The sequence below is a fragment of the Artemia franciscana genome, chromosome 19, assembly GCF_032884065.1.
Source record: "Artemia franciscana chromosome 19, ASM3288406v1, whole genome shotgun sequence".
Taxonomy (NCBI): domain Eukaryota; kingdom Metazoa; phylum Arthropoda; class Branchiopoda; order Anostraca; family Artemiidae; genus Artemia; species Artemia franciscana.
The window spans coordinates 23,589,863-23,591,713 of NC_088881.1; the positions used below are offsets into that span (position 1 = coordinate 23,589,863).

Genomic DNA, 1,851 nt, shown 5'->3' on the forward strand with positions numbered 1-1,851 from the left:
ATATATATATATATATATATATATATATATATATATTTATTCAATAGAAAAAATAAACTTTTGTAACAATTTTTTTATAAGAAAACATAAAACTATATCTATATATTTAATAGAAAAAATTAACTTTTGTAACAATTTTTTTAATAAAACAGATTATTAACATCAAACAATATTAATGTGACGGATGTGATTGTTTATTTTTACACAAATAATTAAATCTAGGCTCAATTTGAGTTAGTGCAGATCGTAATAAATTTTCAACGTTTATTAAAGTTGAATGGTATTTTGAATTTATGTAAGTTAATGTGGAAAAGGCTGATTCATATAAATATGTTGTACAAAATGGCAGTAATTTGTTTATTGCCATTTCCGATAGTAGGGGATATTCTGATTTGATTTCTATCCAAAATTCATGCACAGGCACTCGAGAAAATCTGAGTCGTGAGGTAGTATCACTTGTTAATTCGGCAAATTCTTCTTGTGATTTTAAGTTTAAAAATTAATTTCTTCCATTTCAATTGAAAATGGATTGCAAATCCATTGTTGTGTATCGATATCATTAGGAAAATACCTATGAATGTAAACTTCCATATCCTTCAAATGATGAACTATAATTTTTGTTATAGGAGTATCTTTTTTTGAAATATTGTTACTAATTATATGCTCGCCAGTAAATGGAAACATTTCGAGCGATCCACTTTCCACTCTGTTCTTCCATATAAGAATTTTTTTAACAAAGGCCTCAAGTTTATTTTTTAACATAAACATATTAACGCAGACTCCCTGCATTGATAAATTCATATCATTGATTTTATCAAAAATATCTGCCAAATAGCATAGCTTGAGAAGCCATTAATTATCGTGAAAATAATCGGCCAAATTAGAATTTTGCTCTGTTAGAAATATAAGAACTTCATCTTTTAAAGTTAATAATCGTTTCAAACTTCGACCTCTTGATAGCCACCTATCTTCAGCATGTAGCAATAAACTTGTATAATCCGAATCCATATCAATGCACAAATTTTTAAACAATCGACTATTAAGTGCTCGCCTTTTAATAAAGTTAATGATTTTGACTGCATCAAAAAACACAGTGTTTAATTCTGGTGCAATTTTTTTTTTAACAACAAGTGCCTCTCGGTGAATCATACTATGTGTAAATGTAATATGATCATTTCCAGCTTTAACAAATGCTGCAAAACCAAGATCTTGTCCGGTCATTGCTGCAGCATCGTCCGTGCACACACCAACACAATTTTTCCAATTTAATCCTACTTTTTCAAAAATCTCATTTACTTTTATATATGTATATATATATATATATATATCTTTTCCACGAGTATTGCCTTCCAGAGGACAACAAAACAGTATATTTTCATGAATGCTTCCCTCATAAATATATCTTACAAAAAGTAACAACTGTGCCATTTTTAAAATGTCGGTCGACTCGTCCAGTTGTATTACAAACTTTGAGCTGTCTTTAAGCCTCATAAGAGGCTGTTGAAATTGATCATTGCTAATGTCTGAAATTCTTTTGGACACAGTGTCATTTGATAGTGGAATTTTACTAATTTCAGCAGCATACTGTTTTCCATGAACAATTTCAGACATTCTTATAGCTGCAGGTAGTAAAAGTTGCTCTCCAATAGTAAAAGGCTTTTTCGTTTTTGCTATTAATTACGAAACTTCATACGATGCCAATAGATATTCATCATTCAAAGTAACATACTTCTCCAAAGTGTTCTTTTCTTTATTTGATGTTTGCAAAAGACACTCAAAATATTCTATTGGCTTTTTTGATAACGTTGCATGTTAAGTATTCAAATGTCGTTGCAGTTTTGACGGTTTCAT

General features: G+C 29.2%; 1 protein-coding gene across 1 annotated transcript; it reads right to left on the reverse strand.

The window, feature by feature from the left end:
* Positions 1–852: 852 nt before the first annotated feature.
* On the reverse strand, positions 853–1,221 carry LOC136039109 (protein FAM200A-like). Its single transcript, XM_065722593.1, has one exon. It carries the CDS (start codon positions 1,219–1,221, stop codon positions 853–855), a length of 369 nt encoding a protein of 122 aa, XP_065578665.1.
* Between the last annotated feature and the right edge of the window lie 630 nt (positions 1,222–1,851).